General features: G+C 44.8%; 1 protein-coding gene across 1 annotated transcript in view; it reads left to right on the top strand.

Moving 5' to 3' along the window:
• Positions 1 to 8235: 8235 nt before the first annotated feature.
• DEK (DEK proto-oncogene) overlaps positions 8236 to 25133 on the top strand; it is a 35623-nt gene continuing 18725 nt past the window's right edge. The window contains exons 1-4 of the mRNA XM_039528045.1: positions 8236 to 8429; positions 10799 to 10930; positions 14063 to 14164; positions 14747 to 14856. Coding sequence (XP_039383979.1) covers positions 10810 to 10930; positions 14063 to 14164; positions 14747 to 14856 — 333 coding nt within the window. The 5' untranslated portion in view covers positions 8236 to 8429; positions 10799 to 10809. The remainder of the gene's footprint in view (positions 8430 to 10798; positions 10931 to 14062; positions 14165 to 14746; positions 14857 to 25133) is intronic.

Below are 25133 nucleotides of genomic sequence, written 5' to 3'. Positions count from 1 at the left end.
ACCTGCTACCAACTTGACATCTATTCAGTTACAGAACAAGAGTTTAGGTCCTGCACCATCCCCTGAAGCCTGTCCCTCCAGCTGCCAATATGCACCTTCAACCCAAGTGCAACTTTAACAGACTGGCCGCAACTTTCAGATTAACAACAATCACAACTTTCTTACTGTCTTATTTATAAATGTAACATGATGGCCCCCAAAGATACTATCTGTCACAACCCCTGCCTCAGTTTTCCTATTCTGATCTTCTCAATAACTGCATCCACACTGTCATGTGAGTCAATAACACCCCTTTGAGGATCTGGTTCATTAACATAGAAATAATTTAACTTAATGCTATACATTCCTGCTCCGCTAGTAATTTGGCCTCAACAGCTCATTAAGATCCTGTGGGGCTCAGCAATCTGTTTGCCCTGTTGGAGAAGGGCAATGGAAAGCCAACTTCCTTCTATCCCTTAGCAAGCACAAATGTGAGTTTGCTTTGACACTCATTAGCACTTTACTCCTGGGGGAATTCTGCACCACTGCACATGCACACAATTTATGTCCCCCCGCAGATTTCTTTGTTTTCCCGCAGAAAAATGACTTTCTGACAGGGAAGCAAAGGAAACCACAAAAGCAGTCATGCAACCCTCCCCAGCAGTATGTTTCAGGTGTCCAGGGCAGGTGGCAGAGAGGTAAATAACTGTGGGGTGGGGGCGGGACTGAGGAAGACATGGCTGGTGGCTCCTATCCTGCACCAGGCTCAGCTGCTAGTCCTGGCTGGGCTAGGGAAGACAGGACTTCCTCTTCCCCAGCATGGCATCTGGGGCAGGGTCAGACCCACCTCCAGATTTCTCCCCGGGCTGTAGGAAGCTCTGCAAACTTTTCCCACCCCAGCACTTCCTGCAGGGGGAGGGATCACTGTATAGGGAGCTGAGCTGTACTCAGACTTCCACTGTTGAGCCCCAACCACCTTCACCTGGACCCCCCTGCAGAGTCCCATTACCGCTGCACCCAGAACCCCCCAAGCCCCTGTGCATCCAGGTCCCCCACTGAGCTGCCCGCAGCCACATTGCCCCACACAGAACCCTCTCAATCCACACCTGGATTCAATATCGGATTTACAATGGCGCCACTGGCGCCAGGCCCATGGTCGAAAGGGGCCCTGGCCCACTCTTCTCCACCCCTCGCTCTCTCCTGTGAGGTCAGAGAAGCTTGATGCTGCTGGCTGCTGCAGCTCTGTGGCAGCCTCTGCCAGCAGCAGCCTGGTTCCTCCCCCGCCTCTTTCCCCAGCATGCTACATTCCCTCCTCCCCCCCTCCCTGCCGCCGATCAGCTGGATCAGCTGTTTGCTGGCAGGAGTGCGGGAGGAGGAGGAAAGAGGTGGGGGTGAGGCCTTGGGGAAGGGTCTGGAATTGGGGTATACCCAGGGGCAGCTCTAGCAATTTTGCCGCCCCAAACACGGCGGCACTCCGCGGGGGGCGCTCTGGCGGTCGCCGGTCCCGCAGCTCCGGTGGATCTCCTGCAGACATGCCTGCGGGAGGTCCACCAGAGCCACGGGACCAGCGGACCCTCCGCAGGCACACCTGTGGGAGGTCCACCGGAGCCGCCTGCTGCCCTCCCACCGACCAGCGGAGCGCCCCCCGCGGCATGCCGCCCCAAGCACACGCTTGGCGTGCTGGGGCCTGGAGCCGGCCCTGGGCATACCCCCTCCAGCCCCCTGCATGAGCACCCCCATGACCCCAGCCCACACCTCCAGCCCCCTGCCCACCCTGACCGCTGCACCCCCTCACACATCCCCCGCCCTCTGCACCCTCACAGACCCTGAGCCCCCGTCCTGACTCCTGCACCCCCACACACCCAGCCCCTGTACCACCTCACACACATCCAGCCCCTGTCCTGACCCCTGCACTCCTCACATCTCCCCAACCCTGACTCCTGCATCCCCCCTCATGCCCCCCAGCCCCTGCCCTGAAACCTGCACCCCCCCACACACACCTCCAGCCCCCTGCCCTGACTCCTGCACCCCCCCACATCCCCACCCCCATCCTGAGAACCAAACAAGAGCTGCCCCACGTAAGCGCTCCACACCCCAACCTCCTGCCCCAACCTGAGCCCCCTCCCTCACCCAAGCTACTGGCCAGACCTCACACCCAAACATTTTTTTACAATATTTGAAAAGATCATTAAGTGGTCTGTCGAGACCCTCTGTGATTTTCAAGTGGTCTGTGGAAAAATAAGTTAGACTACAAGAACAATCAAGGTACCTCACTTTATTTTCATTTACTTGCTATTACTTATAGGAGGAGGATGAAGAAAAAAAGAATGAAAAACAGGGGCGGGGGGAGATACGAGAAAATGTTCTTTTTCTTGGTTGGGTCCCAAAAATGAAGCTGAGCACAGGGCCAGGGGGCCCCACTAACTCTAAATCCACCACTGGCTGTCACATCATCTGGGCTGGGGATACTGTCAGGGCCAGTGTAACCACTAGGCGAACTAGGGCGCCAAGATTTGGGGGTGCCAAAAAGCGGTGCCCCACATTTTTTTTACACTACAGTGGAGTCACATCTTACACAGGGGTTAAGTTCTAAAGTCACCACATAAGAGGAAAATCGCGTATAGTGAAAATTACCATAAAGTACAGTATACACAGTATACACTAGAACAGGGGTCCTCAACCTATGGCACACATGCCAAAGGTGGCACACAAGCTGATTTTTTTTTTAATGGCAGGCCGCTGGTCCCGGCTGCTGCTAAGCCTGCTGTCGACCTGGGGTACTGTTCACTCAGCCGGCAGCGGGCTGAGCAGGGCCAGCAGTGGGCCGGCTCCTGCCAGCCGTGGTCCCGGCCACCAGCCCTGCTCAGCCCACTGACAATCTGGGGTTCCAGCTACCGGCCCCTTGCTAGCCAGGGTCTCGGCCACCAGCCCCGCTTAGCCTCCTGCCGGCCTGGGTGAATGGCAGGAGGCTGAGCGGAGTTGCCGGCTGGGACCCCAGCTGGGAGCTGAGCGAACGGAACCCCAGGCCGGCTCAGCGGTGGCTGGGACCTGCAGCCTGCCATAAAAAAAAAATCAGCTTGCATGCCCTCCCGGTGGGAGCAAGATGGAAGTTTCACCTAGGGTGTAAAATATCCTTGCACAGGCCCTGGATACTTAGTCAGCTGATCCCCACAGTCTCCTAACTACCTGGGCAGTACAGCAGAGATGGCCCTGCCCACTAGCTCCTCTCCACTCCCTAGCCCACCCACCACTTCCCCCCTGTTGCGTCTCGGTGCCTCTCAAGCGGGCATGAACAAAGCTCTTCAGTCAGTATGATTGGCAGCTAAGTCCTTTATTTCTCTCCAGCATATTTCATTTATACAATTAATACAGGCAATCAGGTTAATAAGGTACAGACAAGCACAGCTATAACTTCATTGGCTATTTAACATCCTGGCCAACCCTTTAATTTATTATCCTGTTATTGCCTCCCAGCAGATAAGAACGAGCCTCATCCTTGAGACTTGCATGTCAGTTTCCCACACTCTTATGCAAAATAATCGACACTTCCCCTTTTCTCATAATAAAAAAAGGAAGGCACAGCAAAACATTTTCAACTTATAGCATCACATTACTACAATCTATTACACAACAAAACTAAAAGCAAATCTAAACACCAGCTGCCTAACTAAACCTATTTTTACCTATACATCCCTCCTCCAGGTACAGGAGGGTTCTGCCAATATGCAAACACCCACAAAGCAGGTTTCCAATAAGGGCTTTCACTGCAGCAACATGGGGCAGCAGGCAGAAGGCCGTTGTATTTATGGCACTCTGCGCCAAAATCACTGTCTTCCCATTTCCCATGCGCCGTATCTGATCCCAATTAGGCCACTGGCCTTTGCCTCTCTGGTCCCTACTTTCTCATAACAACATTATCTCATCCCTCTATTCTCGTAACCACGCAGCTGTGATTTTCCACCAAGGCAGCATAGGGAAATTCTCCTCTATTCCAAAAACACATAAAAAATTAACAATAACCCCATAAGCAAACAAAACTAAAAACCAAATAATACTTCCTCAATCTATAAGGCTTATCCATAACCATGCAATTCATAACATACAACACCAACAACATCAAACAAAGCAAACATAAATACACAACAAATAAATGTCTATAGCACACCAACTTGTGGCAAACTCCTCAGATGTCAGGTGATTAAACTGACACTGAAAAACACAACATAAACCACATAAGACAATTTTGGAAACATCCAATAAACCTCTTCAAACTTCAAAAATCACTTCATCAATTAAATCATTTACAGTAATAAATCCAAAGCTAATCACAGCTTAAAAATTCTTACTATTAACTTCTACTTTTAAACACAAACAAAAAACATCACCACTTATATGCCCTTAGCCTAATACAATTACAATTACATAGCACTATATACATTCTTCAGCTAATGCAACAAAATTATTCATAGCCAAACAATTACAAACTAATTTCTTTGCCTACATGTATTTACAAAAATTTCAAAACACCAAAAACTTTTCTCTCTCAGCATTTTTACAAAATTCAGCTATTATTCCCTTTAGCAACCACAGAGTTAACTTTTACTCTGCCTAACATTACTTGCTTGTAGTTAATTACCTTCTCTATCAACTACACCCTCAAGGTTATCAACCAGTTTTCCAAGCTTGTTGTCTGTTGCCCGCCGCCTGGGCCCGATCCTTTTTTCCTCTTCAAGTTCTCTATCTATTGCGTGCCTGCCTGGGCCCGATCCAAAGCACTTTACATAAAGGTATTTTGGGTCACATAAATTCAAAGCCATTCTCCCAAATTACCTAAATTTATGCCTAAATAACCCCTTGAGAATACTCAACAAACCCTTTGGCTGAGTTTTCTCAAACTTGAAAACAAAAACAATTAAACTCTAAAGCTGGGGCAATTAATTCCACCATCATCCTCCCCATGAACCCGGCAGGGTTCAGTATCCCCAACTCAACTGGTTTACATGCTGGGACACTTCCAACCAAACAGTATCCAAATATATCTCTACAACCCCAAATCAAATGGTACTCCTAATATATCTGTAAGGGCAGTGGGCTATCCTGGTGCTCAATGGCCATCAGCTGGCCATTCAAAACTTCAAACATACTAGCTCCACGGCAATGCTTTCTCAGCCTCAATAAAAAAGGACATATCATTTACAATCCAATTAGGAAGGGCTACCATAATGGGGGCAATACATGCTAAAAAAATATATATATCCAAAACACAAAATAAATCCCAAAATCCAATTAACATCACATTTAAAGTCCCAAATTTCTTCCTGCCAGTGTATAATTCTTTGCTTCTTCACCAGGGTCAGTTCTCAATGTCTTTTTAGTCAGAAATTTCTGGACTTTGGCAATATCAACAACGTGAATGTTTTTCTTCTTTTCCACCACCGTCGTGGATCAGCTTCTGGAAATAATCATTTCCTGCTGTTTAAAAGCACAATGGAACTAAAAATAAATTAGACCAATCATCAGTAGGAAAATTCTCCTGATGTGAAGGGTCAAAATCATGGGTCCAGTCAGTCTCCTGGTTGCAAAAATGGCAGGGCTGCTAGAATCTTTGGGCAGCTCTTCCATACCTGTGAAAGGAGACAGCTAACACATTCCATTAGTGCCTGGCAGGATTTTGCAGCTTTCATTAGCTTTTAAAAAATGAGCTGTCTTCGATTAACTCATGCTGTTCTTTTACTTTCCCTGCTTGGCTTCTTTTAAACTGTAAATCCTGTGTCAGAACACCCAGTTGTTGCTGCTCATACCAGAGAAGCACTGTCCCAGGCTCAGACCAGCCAGCCTCTCTTCTTAATAAGTAAATCAGTGCAGCAGGGGAAATCTTTTCCCCCCTTCATAATAATGTGCAATAAAGGCTTCTGTATTTTCTTCCTTGTTTCCCAAACAGTTTTATCAAAGACTGTATTTGGTTTGATAACATATCAGAGGAGCCTTTCTCCTGCCGCCGCTAATGTGCAAATAAAAGCTTTGTGTGTTCTCTTTCTTACCTCTGAGCTCAGATACAAAGCTCTTCAGTCAGTATGATTGGCAGCTAAGTCCTTTATTTCTCTCCAGCATATTTCATTTATACAATTAATACAGGCAATCAAGCAATTGCTAATTGGTTAATAAGGTACAGACAAGCACAGCTATAACTTCATTGGCTATTTAACATCCTGGCCAACCCTTTAATTTATTATCCTGTTATTGCCTAAACAATCCGACACCCCCTTAAGGCTTAGCCTCTTACTTTAAAAATGATTGCTTGCCCCCACCCCCTCAGGCTTTTCTGGCAGCCCTGTTGCCAGGTATCCAGTTTTAGACTGGAAACTCCAGTAGAAAATGGGACCTGAGTGTCCCGTTAGCAGTGCTGACTCAAACTAAATGTCTGGTTATAGGAGTAACCACATTAGCCTCCACTCCTCCCACCCACCTCAGAGGGCTGGAAGAGAACCTGTCCAGCTGCTGTGGGAGGAGGGGCAGCTCAGTGCAGAGAGAGACAAAGAGAAACAGGGGGGGGATCCTGTTTACCCCCTCCCCAGCCCTGCTGCGCTTGCAGTTTACCCCTGACCCCTCCCTTGCTCCAGAGACCAACCCTACCCCCAGCCCCTTTTACAATCATTCCCCAGGGTGGGCCACAAATATGTTTGGCATTGGACCTACAAAAAGTTAATTCGGCCCTGCCTGGATTCCCCCCACACTAAGCCATTCCACACTTGGATCCTGCCTTGCTGAGCCTGCCTGCCCACACCTGGTGCACCTGGCACAGAGAGACAGGGCTCTGGGGTGTTTCTGGGGCAGGCTGTGTCAGGGTTGGGTGCAACCTGTCCGCTGGGTCCATGTCCCAAGAGGGGGGGGTGCGGGGGGGGGGGAGCGCTGCACACTGGCCACTCCCACCTCTGTTCAGCCAGTGCTCTGTGCTCCCCAATGCCATGCTGGAGCCTCCACATTTATTTGACAAATAACATTTGCAGAATCTTGCAGAATTTTATGTGTGCAGAATTTTTAATTTTTTGGCACAGAATGTCCTCAGGAGTAGCACTTGCACTGTCCTGTCCAGGCTACTTATTCCTTCTTAAGGAGCTTGACCCTACCCCTGGCTACAGATAGAACCAGGTCTTTCCCTCTGGCTGCTATGGAGCAATTCTTCCCCACAGCCCTCTGGACATGAGGTAGGTGCTTTGCTCTTGCACCTTTCTCTGTCTCCCTCTTATAAGAAGGAGGGAGACAAAGGTGCAAGAGCGCAAAGCACCTACCTCATGTCCAGAGGGCTAGACATGAGGTAGGTCCCACCCCCACGGTACTGCATATGTTGCCTGGTCACTTGAGCCAACAATACAGCACATTTAGGGAAGAAACTAGGAGATAAAATGTGACTGCTTCTTGGCTCTGAGTAGCAGCACAATCTATCCCAAGGAAGCAACCATGGTGGATGGGAAACAGAACCATTGTAGGAAAAAAGGCATTGAAAAGAGGGAAAACGAGTAAGTGGAAGGTAAAGACAAAAGAGATTGGGAAAGAGAGAGAGGAAAGAAAACAGTTTGAAAACTAAATACCAGTAAAGAAAGGCTGGATTTGTGGCTAAGGTGTAGGACTGTGAGCTCAGCTTCTGTTCCCCACTCTGCACTGACTGGCTGCAGGATCTTAGGAAAAGCACTACCTCTTTCTATGTCCGTGTTTATCCAAGCTTGAAAGGGGGATGAAAAGATTGCTCCACCTTACAAGTCCTGGGATATTAGAGGGGTAAGTGTGCACCCTTGATACACCCTCATTGTACTGTAAACCCACATCATTCCTCCAGGGCCACCCAGAGGATTCAGGGCGCCTGGGGCAAAGCAACTTCAGATGCCCCTTCCATAAAAAAAAGTTACAATACGACAGAATACTATATTCTCTTGGGGGCCCCGGGCAAATTACCCCACTTGCTCCCCCCTCTGGGCAGCCCTGCATTCCTTTCCCTGAGAATCTCCACAGGCTCGACACAGTCACAATTTCATTGCTTCCATTAAGCTAGTGACAAATCCCCCCAGATGTTAACGGGTGAAGCATCAGACACGCTGCTCCACTCCTATCCCCCTCCCTCTACAGCAAGCAGCAGGCGCCCGCGCGCTCTGATCGGCCATCGTCCCGCCCACCTACGCGCGCGCGCGCTCGCCCGCCTTTCGTTCGCTTCACTCCCTCCAGCCGAGGACTTGGGTTCTGGGCGCTGATTGGCTGCCGCCTTCCCGCTTCCTTCCCCCCCACCGAGAACCCGCCATTTTGAAAACCGTGTTGATTCCGGCTCCGGGGAGAGTGTGAGCGCGAGCCCTGGAGCGCGCGCCTGTTCCCGCCCCCATCCCGGTAACTGTCGCCTCCAGCCGCCGCCCACACGGGCGAAAGGAGCCGGACCCCGCCGGGCAGCGCCGAGCCGAGCTGAGGTGGGTGAATCGCGGCCCCGGCAAGGGACCGCTGTGATCACAGGGCGCAGCCAGGGGCTCTGGGGCGAGAGGCCTTTGGGAGCCCCGGATCCCTGGCGTGGGCGGAGTCACTCCGACTGGCCGGCCTTGCTGCAGGGACCTAGCCCGGCCGGGCCTGCTCCCTGCGCGGGAGCCTGGGGGAGCCGAGCCGAGCGCGGCGGGCGCCGGGCCCCTCCCCCGCTCCGGGTCTCTGATCCCCAGGCCGGGCCGCCCTCATTTCTCCCTGCGGCCAGTTGTGGTTCCCGCCTGAAGGGTTTCCTGGGGGCCCCAGTCCTGGCCCGGCCCCCGCCCCGCTCGGGGTCGCTGCTTCCCCAGCCACAGCGCGGGGCGCCCTGCGCTTCCCTGCAGCGTCCGGGCGCCCTGAGCCCTCCCGCCCCGCCCCGCCCTGCAGAGCGGATGCATCCCCGTGGGCCAGGGTCATCAGTCCCGCTGCGCGCACGCTGCAGCGGCCACCCCGCCGTGTCAGTGCGTGTGGGTCATTCTCCATCCCCGACACTGGTCGCTGTCCAGAGCTGAGTTAAGCAAGGTAACCGCCAGTGACTCGAGTATTGCAGAAGGGGAGGCTTGGCTACGTCTTTAAAATTGCTGCTACTTTTGAGTTGTGTGAACAAGCTGAACAGTTGAAAATGCCCCGAGGGGTGCCTGCGGGGCCGACTTCGATTTTTTTTTTCTGTTTAGAATTGGAGTAACAGCACAAATGATTGAAAAGTTACTTCTCAATTTGCTCATTAAGCATCTCGTTTGGCAAACTGTGTGAAAATCCTTCTCTCCTCCTCCTTCCCTTCCTCTCCTGGTAGGCCACAACATCCCTGAGTAGCAGTGGTTCTCAACCTTCCCAGACTACTGTACCCCCAAGTTTTTCCTCATTTTAAAAGCTCAGGCACCGATTCCAGGGCTGGCGCTACAGGCACCAACTTTCCAATGTGGGGAGGGGTGCTCACTGCTCAACTCCTGGCTCTGCCACAGGTTCTGCTCCCACTCTCCTCCTTCCTGCCCCTTCCCCTGAGCCTGCCGTGCCCTCGCTGCTACCCCCCCCCCCCACCTCCTGCATACCTGGAAACAGCTGATAGGGAGGAAGGGGGAGGTGCTGATGGGCAGGGCTGCCAGTGGGTGGGAGGCACTGGGAGCGGAGTGGGGGAGCTGATAGGGGACCACCGATGTACTATGGTGGCTCTTTGGTAATGTACATTAGTAAATTCTGGCTCCTTCTCAGGCTCAGGTTGGCCGCTTCTGCACTAATAATACATGATTGATGAGCCATAGATTTTTATGGCCAGAAGGATCAGGCTAGATCATCTCATCTGATCTTTTGTATATAACACATGCAACCTAGAATTTCACCCAGTTATCGTTGTTCCAAAAGCAGCATGTACGCCTCTAAGTTGTTTTTTGTTCGTACCTTATGTGAGTGTGTACTTACTATATGACAACATAAACTTAGGTCAATATTCATGTTTAACCAAAAGCAGAAGTAAATATTCCTTATTTGAAGTGTGGCATAATGAAGATTGTGGGTTTTTTTTTTAAAGCATTTGTATTTTCTAATTCTTGATATTTTGTCAGCAGCTTTAAGCTATGTTAATGCAATGTTACTGCTTTCAGTAGGTATGGCTGTATAGTTCAGGATGCAGACTATGAGCCCTTCCTGTCTGGAAGGATTTGATACATTGCCATTTGTTCTAACTAAAACTTTTACTTTCAAATGAGCTGTTCTTTAGTCGGGTATTTGCAGAGTCACAAAAAATGACCAGACCTGCATTAGAAGGATGTGAAAAATTGTCCAAATTCCTCTTTAGGTTACTTGAATTTGTGTTTATAGCATGAAATACTCAGTCTAAATACTCAAACATCCCAGTAATATTGTGACAGGACTTTTATCCAACAAAAATGTCTGGTAGATACATTTAGACTTGGACAAATTAGGTTTTTATTGGTAAATGTCAGTAAACCTCAGTTGCACTGTACAAACACACAGGGATAGAAATATTTTTTTCATCAATAATCATTTAAATTTACAGATAGGCAAAGTAAGAAAAATGTTTGAAAATGTACTAGAGTTTGATTTAAGGATATTTACTGTGTATATTTTGACATAATGTTGACAGTTTGTATTTTAATGGTTACAATGCTTTAACTTTTTGAATCTGTCATTACATAATTGTCTGACCCTCCATAATTTGCCACAACTGAAAATGTTTAAAATAAAGCTTAAAACCCAATATTACCCATCAAAATTATTTTAAAAAAATGAGTTCTGCCTTGCCTATATAGATTCAAGAATTTTTTTTTAGATGTTGTAATAGCAATGACAGTTCCCTTGTGTTCCACAGAGCCACCCACCATGTCTTCCTCAAAAGATGATACAATGTCTGCTGAACAAACAGATGAGAGAGAACCTGAAACTGAAAACAAAGTTGAGGAGAGTGATGAGGAAGAGGAGGAGGAGGAAGAAGAAGAAAAAGGTAGGTATACATGCAAAGAAAGGGCTGAATTCGGGGTTGAAGTATCAGATTATATTCAGCAATAATTCTTTGGAGTAATCAGTGTTCAAGGATGAGTGGAAATGGAACAAACTAGAATAGCTTTGGGAATGAAAAAGGGGGCATGGCTCTGTGCAGATATTTCCTAATGTCTAACATATGAAAATCTAAGTTTATTTTATTAAGCTTCCCCAGAACTTAATTTTGGGAAATAATTTCCTTTTTTAATGTGACTAACTGTATGGCAATCTCCACATGAGAGGAGTCTCAGTGGACCTTGTTGTTGCAATGGAAGCAAGCATCACATGGACTCTTACATTGTATCCATGTAATGGATGTTATTGTGGTGGGCAGTCCAGGGATAAGAAATTCCTGGTTGCTATGTACTTGGCAGAGGAGGAGATTACAGTTGAAGATAGAATGAGTCTTTCCATGATGGAGCCTTACAAGTAGTTTCTATTCTGGGAATCCAATGGAAGCTATAAGGAGCAGCTCACTTGAACAAAAAGTTACTTCTCTGTTGTCAAGAGAAGGCCACATTAATAGGGGATGCCTTCTTCATCTGCCGAGAAGGAAAGTTCATGTGTCTCTACCCACCATTACTGCCTATGGTATGATAGGTATTGACTAAGGCTCAATCCTAATAGTTCCACACTGCTCTGGACCAGTGTGGTCCTCAACTCTGTTGTAGATGGCCAATATTGATACAGTCAGACTGGAAATCTAGTCTCAGATAATCTTTCAGAACCAAGGCACCTCACTCCATCCCAAACTGAAGAGCATTTTACCTCACTTCTTGTTTCCTGACAAGGTGGAGCTCTGTAGGCACGAGGTCCCTGAGGAGTTAGCTTATATCCTCTTTGCATCTTAGAAGCCTTCTACAAGGACTGATAATTCCAAGTGGAATAGTTCTTCAGCATGTTGTAGAATCACAAATTAGCATGGGGAATTAACAGCAGGAGCAGTAACTGAAATGACATAGACATGTCAGACTGTGCTGGCATCTGAAATCTGACAGTTTGGAAGTTCTGTGGGTCTCCAGTCTGATTTTGTGAATACTATGCTGTATTTCAGCCTTAATTTTGAGTGTCAGCTTGATTATGTGCTTCACTGTATAATGTAACTGTCATGTGGGACTGCATCAGTCCTCTTGTGTTAGGCAGAGCGTTGTACCCCTGAGTTTGACCCTGAATGAGGGCGTCATCTCTGGCCATTAACTATTCAATGGCATTACTCTGGCAGGACAATGGAGACTACCAGCAGAGAGACTAACTGTTAAACCAGCAGCCCATGCAGGGTTGAATGTGTAAGTTCAACTCAAGGTCTGGATAATGGAAAATCACTGTGTGAGAAAGTAAAAGATGTTTCAGGTTGGCTTTAAGAGAGAGGCATTCTAAGCGGGGGAGACACCATTGCCAGAAGAGAAAATGGTGCTGGACCCCCTCGAGGACACTGACCAAAAACCCAAAAGACTTGGGAGTGGTGAGGACACTAGAGGGAGGGATTTCCATTCAGATATTTGTTGTTTATCCATAAATCTATAACTCTTGTACTTTTCTGTGAACAAAGTGTATATGGTTAATAAGTTCCTTTGCAAAGTCTATGAATTCCTTGCTTTGACTATCGTGATCTCTGAACAGTTAAACTTTAAACAGTAGTGCCTGTTATGGGTGGACCTCTAGGGAGAGACTTGGGAGGTCAGCACTGGTTCTATGGGGCCTTGCGCTATAGGGCTCCACATCCCAAGAGGATGTACAGTAACTCCTCACTTAACATTGTAGTTATGTTCCTGAAAAATACTACTTTAAGTGAAATGATGTTAAGTGAATCCAATTTCCCCATAAGAAATCATGTAAATGGGGGTTAGGTTCCAGGGAAACTTTTTTTTGCCAGATAAAAGACTAATATATACAGTATATGTTTTAAAGAAACAATTTAATACTGTACACAGCAATGATGATTGTGAAGCTTGGTTGAGATGGTGAAGTCAGAGGGTGGGATATTTCCCAGGGAATGCCTTACTGCTAAATGGCGAACTAGGACTTGGCTGAGCCCTCAAGGGTTAACACGTTGTTAATGTAGCCTCACACTCTACAAGGCAGCACAAATGGAGGGAGGAGACACACCGTGTGTGGGGGACGGAGAGAGACACACCGTGTGTGTGAGAGAGACACTCATTGCCCCTTTAAGTACGCTGACCCCACTTTCAGTACACTGCCTTTTTAAATAGATCAGCAAGTTGAGGCAGCAGCAGCTGCTGCCAGCAAGCTCCCTCCATCCTGAGCCCTGTCATGTCCATCCCTCCCTGCCTTTTGGAGAAGGGCTACAGGGGAAGGGGGACACCCTGACATTAGCACCCTTCCTTCCCCTACCCCACAGCACAGCAAGCAGGAGGCTCCCGGGAGCAGCTCCAAAGCAGAGGGCAGGAGCAGCACGTGGCAGTGGTGGGAGAGACACCTGAACTGCCGGGCGGTTGCCACACAGGGAACTTAGGGGGGGCTGCTGGCCCACCCTGGTTCCAAGCTCCCACCAGCTAGCTCCAATGAGCTGCTCTTTCTGCAAGCAGTGGACAAAGCAGGCAGCTGCCAAACAGCGTTATAGGGGATCATTGTGCAGCTTTAAACAAGCATGTTCTCTAATTGATCAGCAACGTAACAACATTAACGGGACAACATTAAGTGAGGAATTACTGTACAAGATGGAGTCTAAATCCTGGGGTGTGGCTGGGATGCTACAACTTAATTAAAATAAGATCTCATCAATAGGCTTGTAAAGAGATTATATCCAAACCTACTTTTATCCTATCTGTATGTATAGTTCAGCTTGTGTGGCTCCAGTTAGTTGTAAATCAGTTCTGTAAAGTCTCTTGGTTACGTAAATCATAAGATGATGTTTGGGGCTGCTCTTGTTAGTTCAGACTAGCATTTTACGCTAAAATTTTGTGCAATCTCCTTTAAGTTAATTAGGTGCTTCTACTGCATGTTAGGATACTATAGCTGATACTTTGAGATATGTTGAAATTCTCCTCCTTCTCTCCATATGATAGCAATGCAGTTGCAGTGTTCATCTCACTATTTGTGAAATGTTATACTTAAGGGAAATTGTCTTTTGCAGAAAAGAGTCTCATTGTTGAAGGGAAGAGAGAGAAGAAAAAAGTAGAGAGATTGACCATGCAGGTATCCTCGTTACAAAGGGAACCTTTTACAATTGCACCAGGCAAGTTTGTTCACTTATTTCAGAACTATAATTGTTCTAACTATAGTGAATAGTGAAATTTCTTAAGTTGACTAAATTATGAATCATAGATAAGATAACTGAGCCACCGTAAATCTTAAAATAGGGTGTTGATTTCTTTTTACGGAAAGAGTGGCTATTAAAATTACCAATGTGGAGAGGTTTGTGTAACTGTCCATCAACAATGTTGAACTATTTTGAACAAAGTAAATTTTTACCTGATCTCAGGCAGGCACATGATATATAGCCACCATTTGTGAATGCAAGAGCTGCTGAGAATAAATGTGCAAGTGTGTGTAACCTCTATTTAGACACAGAGCATTGGGTAACAAAAGAATAATATAAAGGTGGCTAGCAAGTTATTTAATTATGATAGACATGGTAAACAGGCAGTCATCTGCCATCTGAAGTTTTTGGTCTAGTAGTAAAATAACTTTCCTCCTCTACCTCAAATATTTCAATTTTAAACACTTGTATTTAAAACAGATGCTACAAGTTATAAACAAATGTCATTTTGAAGAACATGAATGAGAGACACAACATAACTTGCTTTAACCCTTTCAGGAAAGGGACAAAAACTTTGCGAAATTGAAAGGATACAGTTTTTTTTGAGTAAGAAGAAAACGGATGAACTCAGAAATCTACACAAACTCCTTTACAACAGGCCAGGCACAGTAAGTCCTTTAAGTCCATCTTTTGCATGATATTAACACTCTTTTGGTAGAGTAAAACATGTATAGTGTATCCTTGCTTTTCCAAGTGGACATGTGTGTCTTTTTAAAAGCTATATAGTTACAATGCATGCCCACAGAATGTTAGCATTAAGGTACATAGTCACTTAAAGGATTTCACACATAATTATAATTATCTACCATTTTTACAATAACATCTAAGATTACGAACACAGAATTTTTTTCTCAATTCTTCAAATTGTTTACTCCATGCGTTTGAGAGCACTACATGCATAGTTGGTTTCACTGTGGTCTCTGCATATTTTGTGACACTTTCATACAGCAACTGAGGGGAAGAGGACACTTTTTTTATTTAAAACAAAACAAAAGCCTTGTCGTCCCCCCCCCCCCCCCCCAAAGAATTGTTTGAAAAAACACAAAAACTTGCAGGACTTGGGTAGATGAAGTACCTGAAACAACTTAACTTGCCTTTTGAGGCTGATCACACTTCAAGCTGATGTTACCCCATTAAACTAATGTAATTTACATGACTAATCTCTTTAAAGAGAGAAAATACAAAAGTAAAATAAACTTGAAATTTGAAAAAATAATTTGCTAGTGCAGAAAATGTTCCAAATGATCTTAACTTTCATCAGTAGCAAATTTGTTTCTGAACTATTTATGTGCTAATGATCATACATTCAGTTTTGATGTGGGGGTGCGAAGAGGGTTGGGTCATGGCTCATGTTGTGGGGAGTATCACCCATAAGAAGGGAGATCAGTCTAATACTTTAGACTTTATTTCTAAAGGAGATGTTTTGAGATATGGAAGAAGCACTTACTCTTAAGCTTCATGTATTGGGGAAATTTTTGCAAAGATTTCTTATCGTTGCTAACACTGGAGTCAGCTTCATTGATGGTAGCAATGTTGAAGGAGCCCTGGTGTGGACAAGATGCTGTAGTTGACTACAATTGCTTCAAGCAAATGTAGATGACCAAATGTTTAAAAGACCAGCTTCTGGTCTAAAGTAGAGCTCTCAATGTTGTAACCAATGGTGTAGCTGAACTGGTGTTAGCAATGGTGGGAAACATTTGCAAAAATTCCTTAGTGAAGACAAGGCTATTGATGGAAGTTTGAAAGTCAAACTTAATGCTATTTTAAAGGGCAAGAAAGTATGTGAAAAATACTTACATGAATCCAGGAATCGAAAAATAAAAGTCTAAAACTTGCCATCATTAAATGGCATAAAAATGCATTAACACAGACTTAAGATTGCTTGGTATGTCATCCCTTGCAGAACGCTGAGTTGAGCAAAACTCAAACTACAGAAGACCAGGCAATGCAAAGTTAAGGTTGTCCATGCCACCTTAACTCTGCCTTCTTCCAGCAATGTCCCAATACACCCTGTTAACACACATACCTTTAATCTGCCAAATCCAGAGTTGCTGAAACGTGCAAATCCTTCACTGCCTTTTACATCCCATTCACTTTCACTCACAGGATTCCATCTAACATCATTAAAGCACAAAAAGTGAGTGAGGGTAGAGGTTTCCCATACCACCTTTCTTCTGGTCCCCTGGAGCTGGCAGTAGCCAATGGGATTTATTTGCATACACTACAGGTGCAGTCAGTGTGTTGGGAGTACCTACAGCGAATGATGGAGTCATTAGTTGGGCCTGCTTGGCAAAAGTGTGTTTGATACAAGGACATTTGTGGATTACTTTGAGGTGTTTGACAGAATTGTGATTATATGAGGAAATCTGTGTTTTGCACCTTCTGAGAGAAGAGCTGTATGTGTACCTTTAGGATCCAGTATGCATAATTTCAGTAAAGAATTGTGCATTATATCAGTAGTAGGGCATAAATCTGTTATTACAAAGTTATATTGTCAGCAGTTTGGTGGAATATGAAAGGATGCTTTAATGATCATGGAAATGTAGGGCTGGAGTAGACCTTGAGAGGTCAAGTGCAGCCCATTGTGCTAAGGCAGGACAAGTAAACCCTAGGTCATCCCTGACAAGTGTTTGGACCATCTATTCTTAAAAACCCTCCGATGGAGATTACAGAACCTCCCCTAACCTAAATTTCCCTCGCTGCAGATTGAGCCCCTTGCTACTTGTCCTACCGTCAGTGGACAGAGAGAACAATCGATCAGTCCTCTTTATAATAGCCCTTTACATATTTGAAAGTCCCCCTCAGTCATCTTTTTTCTCAAGATTAAACATGCCTAATTTTTTTATCTTGCTTTATCGATCATGTTTTCTAAACTTTTTAATCATTTTTGTTGCTCTCCTCTGGAGGCTATCATATTTCCTAAGGTGTGGAGCCCAAAATTGGACACAGTAATCCAGCTGAGGCCTCACCAGTGCCAAGTAGAGCAGGACAGTTTTCTCTTGTCTTACATACGACACTCCTATTAATAAACTGAAGAATATTAGTGTTTTTCCGAACTGTATCACACTGTTGACTTGTATGCAATTTGTGATCTCTCAAATCCTTTTCAACAGTACTACCACCTAGTCAGTTATTCCTCATTTTGTAATTATGCACTTGATTTTTTTTTTTCCCCACATGAAGTACTCTGCACTTGCCTGTATTGAATTTTATTTTGTTGATTTCAGACCATTTCTCTAATTTGTCACGGTTGTTTTGAATTCTGGTCCTGTCTGCCAGAATGCTAGCAATCCCTCTGAGCTTGGTGTCATTACCTAGGACTGGCCCTGTGGAACTCCACTAGATACTTCCAGTTTGATAGTGATAATTATTGTTTGAGTACGGACTTTCAACCAGTTGTGCACCCATCTTAGTTATTTGATCTAAACCACATTTCCCTAGTTTGTTTATGAGAATGTCATGTGGGACTGGGTGAAAAGACTTACTAAAATTAAGATCTCTGTCTCCTGCTTCTCCTCCCCTTCCCCCATCCATTAGGCCAGTAATCTGCTAAATAGTTAATTAGGTTGGTTTGGCATAATTTTTTTCTAGACAGATCTTAATAACGCTATCCTCTAGGTCAGTTGCTCTCAAACTTTTTTTACTGGTTACTCATTTCACATAGCAAATCTTTGAGTGCGACAGTCCCCCTGCCCCCCAAATTAAAAACACTTTTTAAAATATATATATTTAACACCATAATAAATACTGGAGGCAAAGCAGGGTTTGGGGTGGAGGTTGGCAGCTGCTGACCCCCCATGTAATAACCTCACAACCCCTTGAGGGGTCCTGACCCCCAGTTTGAGAACCCCTGCTCTAGGCGCTTACAAATTGATTTAGTTTTTTCCAGTAGCTTTCAAGGTATAGAAGTTACGCTGACTGCTCAATAATTCCTAGGGTCCTCTTTGTTCCCCTTTCTAAAGAGAGGTAGTTATGATGTTTGCCCTTCTCCAGTTCTCTGGGATCTCACCCATCTTCCATAAGTTCTCGAAGATAATTGCTAAGGGTTCTGAGATTGCTTCAGCTAGTTCCTTAAGTACCCTAGGATAAATTTCATCCAGTCCTGCAAACTTGAATACATCTAATTTATCTACATATCATTTAAAACTTGCTCTTTCCCTATTTTAGATTGCATTCCTTTCTGTGACGCTTCCTGGGGGGGTACCCAGAGCTGTGAGGCACCTACCCTTATCATGAGGAAGCCTTGTCTCTGCCTGCTGGGTGTCAGTTTCCCAACTCCATCAGCCACAGGCAACACAAGCACTTCCATCTAGGCCTACAGAGACCTCACTGCCCCTTTACAAGTTAGCAATAGGCAGCCTCCAAATGTCTCCCTTGAGTGTCCAGCCCCTGATCCACTGGACACTCATAATATTTACAGATTTTCAGCTCCCAGGGGAATAGTACAACCCAACTTACCAGTTACATCTTCGATCACTGCTCTGTTTTACACACACAGCACTTAGATAATTCGGCAATGAAAACAAGAAAAGTTTACTTAACAAAATATAGAGATTCGAATGCTGACTAGATACTTCTGTGTCTTAGGCCTGGTCTACACTGGGGGTTGGGGGGGTGTTCGAACTAAGGTACTTCGAGTTCAGCTACGTGAATAGCGTAGCTGAACTCGAAGTACCTTAGTTCGAAGTACTTACCCGTCCTCACGGCGCGGGATCGAAGTCTGCGGCTCCCCCGTCGACTCCGCCACCGCCATTTGCGGTGGTGGAGTTCCGGAGTCGACGGGAGCGCGTTCGGAGTTGATCGCTACCCGCCGACCCGGGCAGGTAGTATGGACGTACCCTTAGGGCAATGCTCATCCCAAAGTCCTAGCGTTTTACAGCCAGGTCCTTCCATTCATGAGACAAACATGATGTCAGCTTGCCTGCTAGGTGAAATATTCTGGGTGTATGCACCCCAAGATATATCAGAACAATCCATTGTCCTTATTCATAAATAGGATGGTGTCAAACACCCCTCCCGCCCCGGGTTGTGTTTTCCTGTAGTTTTCATATCTTATTGAAATTGCAAACTTCTGATTAGCCTTTGGCTCAGAATGCAAATAGACATGAATTGTGAGGTGGAAGATACCCGCTACACCAGATAGGGAAATAAATATCTGTTACACCCTGCCTGAAACGAACATTCCTTAGATAGGTTTCACTTGCTTATCTGCCTTACAAACATAATTTTCAGTTTAGAGATGTAACGACTTAAATGTTATCCATACATATGTTTCACAAGTGATTATGACGACTAGTTGTTAAATGGCTCTTGGTAGAAACCTCATATGCCACCCTTTCGTGAATTATTATTCATATATCTGATCCGGGTGGTGGTGGTGGGGGGGGGGTCCCTGTAAAACTTTGTGCATCCCCTGTGCCTTCTCCCAATTGTCATCAAAAGGTTCCTGGGTCATACTTCCCCATTGTTAATTGTCAAGTATCTGTTCACCGTTAACCTTGTTAGTGAAGACTGAAGCAAAATAAGCGCTAAACACTTCAGCCTTCCTGATGTCATCAGTTAGCTCTCTTTCCCCACTAAGTGGAGGACCTATGCTTTCTCTCATCTTTTTCTTGTTCCTAATGTATTCAGAGAAGCTTTTCCTGCTTTTTATGTGCCTTTCTAGGTATAACTCTTTGTGCCGTAGGCTTCCTGATTTTTGTGCCTATACGTTTGCACTATTCTTTTGCACTCCTCCTTAGCAATTCATCCATGTTTCCACTTTTTGTAGGATTTGTCTTTGATTTTTCAGGTTATTAAAGAGGGCCCATGGAGCCATATTGACCTCTTACTATTCTTCTCTTTCAGAGTGGATTTGATTTAAATCAAAGTCAGGAAGGCTCGATTTAGTCATGGATTTCTACATAAAAGTGCATTCTTGTTGGTTGTTGTAACCTTAAAACATATTCTTTACAGCTCGGAGATAGATGTAGGTTTCATTTTTAGAAGGTACACTCTATACATTTTTAAAGTGATTTATTTTGAAAACTTTTCAGATTAGTTTTACAGCTATATCAGAAAATGAATGATTGGTTATTTCATTTACCAAAGGTAATTGAAGCAGATATTTATGAAGTCATTGGGAGGTGAACTATCTCCAATTCAATAGGTTAATCATTAATATTTGGAGGATTTTCTTGCCATGCTGTATCAGGAGAAGAACATCACCAGACAGACATTTAAATTGTTTTATTTAACTAAAAGAACATTTTGTATTTTGGATTTTTGTCTTCAACAGCAAACATATTTTAGCAAAACGAGCATATGAATTTTTGAATTTATTTAAACATTCAAGTTTTTTTAAATCAGGTTTGTTTTTGTTAATATTTGTTCTTAACTAAAATAGTTAAATGAAATATTTTTTTTAAAAAACCAAACAAATTAAATAGACTATGTAAGCCAGGTCAACATGAGAAACTTAAAATATTGGCTTCTGCAGCTAACTCAGTCTTCACCTTCATTTTCCTGTTTGTTCATAATCTGGAAAAGAAAAATAAGCTTTCCTGCTTTTTCAGGTCCCAAATGATTTCTCAGTTTGGAATGAATTAGTCCAAAGGAAGAAAATATTCTTTCTACACCTGCAGAAGAAGCTACTGGTGTTAAAAGTGAGATCATCACTTCACTAGTCTCTGAATCCAAGTGTTTAAGTGACTTCCACCAGTTCACTGGTGTGACTTTCTTTAAAACATCATCAACAAACATGTATTTCTTGAATGGTTCACCCTTAGCACTGAAGTTCATTATAGTTGGCATTATGGAGGGATGATTGCTGGATGTCCACATCATAGCGAAATCCTCTTCTTCAGCAGTTAAGGTTTGACCCTGGTACCGAGTATTGAGAATATTTGCAAGAAAATGAGCTGGAGATAGTGCTTGTCCCATTCGTTTTTTTAATGCCTGTATTTTAACTCTGTCATTGCATATTTCTCTTTTTAAGATCTCACTCAGGGCATGGCTACACTTGCAGATGTAGAGCGCTTTGAGTTAAACAAGCCTTCATAGATCGCAGTAGGGAAAGCTCTGTAGTCTGTCCATACTGACAGCTGCCAGTGCACTGGTGTGGCTACATTAGTAGCTCTTGCAACGGCCACAGAGAGTAGTGCATTGCGGTAGCTGTCCCAGCATGCAGGTGGCTGCAACGTGCTTTTCAAATGGGGGGCTGGGGTGGAGTGTGACTGGGAGTGTGTTGTGTGTATGCTGGGGGGGAAAGAATGGGTTTTTTGGGGGCTGAGAGCATGTCAGCATGCTGTCTTGTAAGTTCAGACAGCAGCAGACCTCTCCCTCCCCTCCCCGGCTCTCTCTCACACAGCATTCCACAGTAATGGTTGCATTGTCTCGGAGCAGATAAGCATGCCGGCTGTCAAATGGAGCTTTCAAAGGGTATATCCAAAACAATGACAAGAGTGGCCACTTGCCTTAAGGGGATTATGGGACATTTCTGGAGGCTAATCAGAGCCTAGTAATGCAACACTCCATTCACACTGATGCTGGGGCACTCCAGCGGGGACGCATCAAACATTATTCTGCTCGCCAAGGTGGAGTACCAGGAGTGCTCTAGCCATGGAGTCAGAGCGCTTTAGGTGCCTTGCCAGTGTGGACGAGTAGTGAGCTAGTGCACCTGGAGCTCCTTTACTGTGCTGTAACTCGCAAGTGTAGCCAAGCCCTCAGTTACTTACAAATTTCAACAGCATCAGCAATAAAACAGCTATTTCCCTGCATTTTGTTCAAGGCTACAGAAATAGGCTTCGGGGTACTCAGCATATGTTCAACATTTCTCTTAAGCCCAACTTTGAAAACTTTGGCTGTGACAATGCCATCTATTTTTTTTTCACGATTTTATTCACAAACTGTCATCCAATTAGGCCAGTTCTTGATATAGTGCTCAAAATAGTCCACTACTGAGTTCCATTGTACGTCTTGTGGGAAAGTTTAGCTTGGTTCCTCCCACTTTTTTCAGAGCAGTGGCTGCAAAGTGGTTGTTACGGAAGTATTTTGCAATTTTAATAACATTAGCCTTTATTTCTGGAACACCGAAGTCTTTGGCTATGAGGTGCAACCGTATGTTGTTAGGTTGGGATTCTCTTCTAAATAATTTCTTCTAATCTTGGATACATTTGCAACATTGTCCGTGACCAAGCTGCATTCTAGACACTTGAATTTTTGTTCACAGTTTGTGATAGCTTTTACTGCTGCTACTTGTAAGTATTCTGCTGTGTGTGCATTTCCTGATGTATCAATTGTTTCTGTAAGGAAGACATTCCACACAAGCACATACAACAGGATCATTGTGGACATTGCTTCACCCATCAAGACTCAGGTTAACAATTTCACCCTCTAGACCTTTTGCACACTGTGCAATTTCTCTTTCATACACTTTATCCAGCAATTTGCCTGTGACATCTGCTTTGTTGGGTGGACTGTATCCTGGTCTTAATGACTTAACCATGTTAATGAAGTGTGGGTTCTCATTCATACAGAAAGGAGAGTTTGTTGCATAAACAAACTGGGCAGTTTTTTTCATTCATTACCTCTTTTTGTAATCTGCTGGTTCTTATCACACACTTATCTAAGGTTGTTTCTGGATGATGGAGATTTTTTTTCTTTTTTGCTACAAGTGATATACTGTGGCTATGTGACATACATGATGTGACTGAAACACTATCATTGGCAGATAACTCTGAAACTATAGAAAATGATGGTGATCTTGAAGGTGTATAGTCTTCAGAATCTTGTTTGTTGAGGATGGATTCTTATCACAACTGCATCTGAAATGATAGTACCATAGAGTAACAACTATATTTTTTTGCTCAAACATGAGAATTCAAGAATAGTCCAGAAGGAAGACAGGCAGTCCTTAAGGGGAAAAAAAAATATTAAATAAAAGTTTACCAACCTGAAGATCATGCGTGTTCAGACATGTTCCTTTCATCATCTTCAACACAGCTTCCTCCTAAGAAGGAACACGTCTCATGATGTTTTTTCATTCGGGCAACCAGGGCTTGCATTTCTTTGTTGCATTTTGCATGTGTGCCTGTCTTACCCACAAGTAGAGGAACTTCATTAAAATATTCCCAAACTGGGTCTCTTTTACAGCCTGCTGCCATTATAGGTTTTCCCCTCTAGTGAGAGAATGGTATGGTAGATCTCAAATCAATGAAGGCTACGCTCAGAAAGATCTCAAGACTTCTGGAATATGCTGCTCAAACAGTTTCACTTTTGTTTCTACTGCCTGTCCCTCCCTCCCTTCTCACATTTATTGCCATACTTCTTCTTGTCCAGATCTATTCCATCCCCAACAATCTTCTGTTTTGTTGAACTTTTTGAAACTTTGCACTTTTTGAGAGAGGTAAGGGATTGACTCTGTGTACACAAATTTACAGAGGGACAATAGGGTTGAGGTCTGTTATTTCTCACCTCTATATTTATTTATTTAAAACCATTTTTACTGTTAACATGCTATCTCTGGAGACACAAATCCACAGTTTGAGAACTGCAAAACTATGCACCTCTGATGGTATCTTCTAGACTGAGCACTGAGTCCCATTGGGTAGATGAGGCCTGCACAACTCATAAAGTGGCAAAGGCCATATTACTCCAAAGAAAACAGCTGAGGGCTGATCGTGTGTTTTGGATATTTCTGTCTGTTCTAGAAATGCCTTGTCCAACTCCTCTTCCTGTTCTGAGGGTCTGCAGATGTCTACTATGTCACCTCTGTTTTTTCACCATTTATCTTTACCCGGAGACTTTTAACTAGTCTGCCTCTCACCTTCTGGATATCAGAACAAGTCTATGTATACTTAATGTATATTGCAAAAGCACCTCTCTCTTTATCTACCTGTTCTTCCCAAACAATACGTACCCCTCTATACCAATATTCCAATATGAGATTCATCGCACCAAGTCTTTGTGATGGCAATTAAGTCATGATGGTTAAGTGAAAGTGTAGATTGAGATGGTATTCTGTCAGTAATGGTATATCTACATTTGAGGCAGGAGATCTGATTCCTAGCTCACGTAGATGTACACAAGCTAGCATGCTAAAAATATCAGTATAACCGCAATAGCGGAGGCAGCTGATCAGGATAGCCGCCCAAGTACGTATCCAGGAGGTCTGGGTGGGTTTGTACTCAAGTGGCTACCACAAGCCACCGCCTGTGCTATCCTTGATGTACTGATCTTTAGCATGCTAGCTCACGCAGAATCATACCACCCATTCTGTAAAATGGCTGTACATTTTATGTACATTGTACACTTTACATATTGCACATGTATTCTTTCTGGGTAGTTGTCTAAGTGTGAGTGTAGAGTAGGGGTGGCCAACCTGAGCTTGAGGAGGCAGAATTTACCAATGTACATTGCCAAAGAGCCACAGTTATACGTCAGCAGGCCCCCCACCAACTCCCCCCACCCTACTTTCAGCACCTCCCACCCACTGGCAGCCGTGCCGATCAGCGCCTCCTCCCCGCACCTCCCGATCAGCTGTTTCGTGGTGTGCAGGAGTCTTGGGTGGGGGGCGGGGTGAGGGCACGGCAGGATCAGGAGAGGGCGTGGGAAGGGGTGGAGTGGGGGCTGGTCTGTGGCAGAGTCAGGGGTTGAGCAGTGAGCGCCCCTCGGCACATTGGAAAGTTGGCGCCTGTAGCTCCAGCTCTGGAGTTGGTGCCTATACAAGGAGATGCATATTGGGGGGGTGGGATAGCTCAGTGGTTTGAGCATTGGCCTGCTAAACGCAGGGTTATGAGTTCAATCCTTGAGGTGGCCATTTAGGGATCTGGGGCAAAATAATCTGTGAGGGACAGTACTTGGTCCTGCTAGTGAAGGCAGGGGGCTGGACTTGATGACCTTTCAG

The sequence above is a fragment of the Mauremys reevesii genome, linkage group 2 (assembly GCF_016161935.1).
Source record: "Mauremys reevesii isolate NIE-2019 linkage group 2, ASM1616193v1, whole genome shotgun sequence".
NCBI lineage: Eukaryota > Metazoa > Chordata > Testudines > Geoemydidae > Mauremys > Mauremys reevesii.
This window is presented reverse-complemented; position numbering and strand designations above follow the sequence as displayed.